The sequence below is a fragment of the Plectropomus leopardus genome, unplaced genomic scaffold (genome assembly GCF_008729295.1).
Source record: "Plectropomus leopardus isolate mb unplaced genomic scaffold, YSFRI_Pleo_2.0 unplaced_scaffold15209, whole genome shotgun sequence".
Lineage (NCBI taxonomy): Eukaryota > Metazoa > Chordata > Actinopteri > Perciformes > Serranidae > Plectropomus > Plectropomus leopardus.
This window is the reverse complement of record NW_024616289.1, coordinates 1-3,307: the sequence shown is the minus strand read 5'-3', so window position 1 is coordinate 3,307 and position 3,307 is coordinate 1. Positions and strand designations below refer to the sequence as shown.

Genomic DNA, 3,307 nt, shown 5'->3' with positions numbered 1-3,307 from the left:
AAATAAATAAAAACAGATAAAGCTTTAAAAACACAAACGTATTTATTGATTAAACTGAAACATGAAGTTAAGAAAAAATAAAATCATCACTTTAATAACCGATGACATCACAGCTGTCAGTCATGACATCATGACGACATCGTGATGACATCATGTCTGTTTATTTTGGGTGAATTTAACACGGATCTAAATTGAACCATAAATGTACACGTCAGATGTCAGATACGTCAGTTTTTTTATTGTTTTCAGGTGAAACTTCATTGATCGTCAGGATGTTAACAAACTGATGATCGATCAGTTTATTATTGATTTGACTCAATAATCGAAGCACGGATCTGATGTTTGATCACTTCCTGTCGACCTCACGGCTGGGATGTCTCTGCTGCTGTTTCCATGACGACGGCCTCCTCTTCCTGCTGCGGAGCACAGAGTGACCCTGAACTCTGACTGACAGGCGTCCTGACAGGCGGTCACATGACATCACGGGAAGAGGAGCGTTAATGTTTTAAAAAATGATCGATCGGTGAATAAAAACAGAGAAAATGTTTGTAATTGATCGTCTTTGATGTCACAACCATTTTTAACTGATTGATCTCAGACATCGGCGTGATTTGGTCTCAGGTGGGTTTTACCTGCGGCGGCTCAGCAGCGGCGTCTCAGCCACGGCGTTTCCTGAGCAGGAAGCGCTGAGAGCTCTGCACCGTGTTCTGAAACGACAGGCGGCGCCGTCAGCACGCCGAAATCGAACTACAGACCGACACACTGAACACAGAGAGAGTGACCTCTGACCTCCATCAGCATCGCCACCGTCATCGGCCCGACCCCTCCAGGAACCGGCGTGATGAACCCTGCCCTCTGATTGGCCGAGGCGTAGTGCACGTCGCCCACCACCCGCTTACCGCTCGCTTTCGACTCATCTGTCAGAGAGGTCAGAGGTCACAGAGGACGAGTCAGAGGTCAAAGGTCGGACAGGACGAGTCAGTGTGTAGTCGTTGTGTAGTTGTGTAGTTGTGTACCTGGGACGTGGTTGATCCCGCAGTCGATGACCACGGCGCCCTCCTTCACCCACTCTCCTCTCACCATCTCTGCTCGCCCCGCCCCCACCACCAGGATATCAGCCCGGCCCACCTGCAGGAAACGCATCATCACTCAGACAGGAAACGCATCATCAGAGCAGCCGTTTAAAGCGTGCAGATTCGATATAAATCTGATCAATGATCTCATTAATGATCAGTGAGTGATGTCACAGTGATGTCACAGTGATGTCACCTGTTCTGGCAGGTCGGGGGTCTTGGAGTGGCAGGTGGTCACGGTGGCGTGATTCCACAGCAGCAGGTCGTGCATCGGCGCTCCGACGATCTTACTGCGACCGATGACCACCGCGTGTTTCCCCGCCACAGACACGCCTACAGGGACAGGAAGTCACAGCTGAGTGATGCCACGTCTCTCCAGAGTGTGTGTGTGTGTGTGTGCGTGTGTATGTGTGTGTGTGTGTGTGCGTGCGTGCGTGTGCGTGTGCGTGTGTGTGTGTGTGCGTGTGCGTGTGTGTGTGTGTGCGTATGTGTGTGTGTGTGTGTGTGCGTGCGTGCGTGTGTGTGTGTGTGTGCATGCGCGCGCGTGCATGCGTGTGTGTGTGTGTGTGTGTGTGCGTGCGTGCGTGTGTGCGTGTGCGTGTGTGTGTGTGTGACCTGTCTGTCTGATGAGCTCCATGCAGCCGTTGGGGGTGCAGGGGATGAAACAGTTGTTCAGATCTCCTCGAGATAACTTCCCCGCATTAATACAGCTGAGACTGCAAAAAAAAAAAGATCGCCATATTTTTTTTTAAATTAGAAAAAGAAATTGCCAAAAATTATTAGAGAAGTAAATCGCCATAATTTTGTGAGACAAAATAAACATTTTAAAGAAAAAAAAATCACAAAAAAAATAAAACACAGAAAAAAATCACCCAAAGTTTTTAAAACGTATCAAGAATTTAAAAGGAGAAAACAAAATGCATGAAAAAAAGCCTTAAATTTTTTAAATTATTATTATTAATGTCCAAAAACCACGTCCCCCGGGCCTGCAGACGGTGCTTATATTAACACAAAATACAGCTATTTAAAGTTGTATTACCCTCTCCCAATCCAAACTCATAATCATAATAAAAACACAAAAATGATTCGACATGCCTCAGATATCCTGCACTTACTCTGATTCCTCCGCTCTTAGTATAAATACAGACTATTTTTCTCGCTCGACTTCCTGTCCGGACTCACCCGTCCACGTCTTTCTCTGGAGAGACGGCGTTGGTGATGAGTTCGGTGTCGATGGCGTTCACAGAGTCCAGAGGAAGCTGGACAATCAGACCGTGGACGGACGGGTTCTCGTTGACAGACAGGATGCTCCTCAAGACCTGGAGACAGGAAGTCATTGGGAAGAGACGACAAAAAGGTTTCTCCAAACCACAGATGCGTTTGTATGTTTCGTCTGCGTCACATCAGGAGGAGCGACGGCCGAGCTGCTGACCTCTGCAGCACCAAACAACCACGTTGTCTGCATTTCCAGCAGAATGAACCTCAAACACGAACCACAAACACCTGTTCACCACAGCGTCGCGGAAACGGGAAGTTTGAACTTTTCTGCCACATAATAATGAACAAATGTTACAAATCACCAGACGGGTTTTCAATATCACTCAAATTACGTGGACTGAAATTGTAAATATAAAATATGCTGATGGAGACGTGAAAAAACGCAAAAACATTTTCATGCTGGCAAGACGCGGTTTTTAAACTGCAGCGGAAACACCACTGACGCTACGAGGTCACATGACGCTGTGAGGTCACATGACGCTGTGACTACGTGCTTGTCAGTAGGAACTGGTCCGTTTCCATCACGGGTCCATAACGCGCCTTCGTGGCCTTGGATTGAAATAATGACGGCTAGTTTGGTGGCTGCAATAGAAATAAAGCTGCTGATGTTTTGAACGTCCATCGCCATGGTTACTGGGATGCTATCACCAGAGGAGAAGTCACATGACATCACTCAGAGGAAACACAGTCAGCTCCACATTGGGTTTTATGGACATTTTAAAAATATCGTTTGAGTTTTGTAAAAATCTGTAAGTGAAACTCGTTTCGGTTATTCACAGAAATCTTCAGCGTTTGTCTGGTGACGTGTTTTCAGCTCTCACCTCCTCCTGAGTCGACGTGTTCGGCAGTCTCACGTGTTTCGCATCGATTCCAATCTGCAGACCAGAAACTGAACATGTTATTAAAGCTACAATAATAATAATATTATTATCATTGATACTATCATTATTATTGAA

At 46.4% G+C, this 3,307-nt stretch overlaps 1 protein-coding gene across 1 annotated transcript; it reads right to left on the bottom strand.

Annotated features, from left to right (window-relative positions):
* Positions 1-44: 44 nt before the first annotated feature.
* On the bottom strand, positions 45-3,240 carry LOC121964316 (C-1-tetrahydrofolate synthase, cytoplasmic-like; the record flags this gene model as incomplete). The annotated part of the gene is made up of 8 exons (XM_042514530.1): positions 45-459; positions 633-707; positions 790-917; positions 1,017-1,128; positions 1,270-1,406; positions 1,689-1,789; positions 2,256-2,392; positions 3,173-3,240. Coding segments are annotated over 7 exons (734 nt in total), but the record flags the coding sequence as incomplete, so codon positions are not given.
* Between the last annotated feature and the right edge of the window lie 67 nt (positions 3,241-3,307).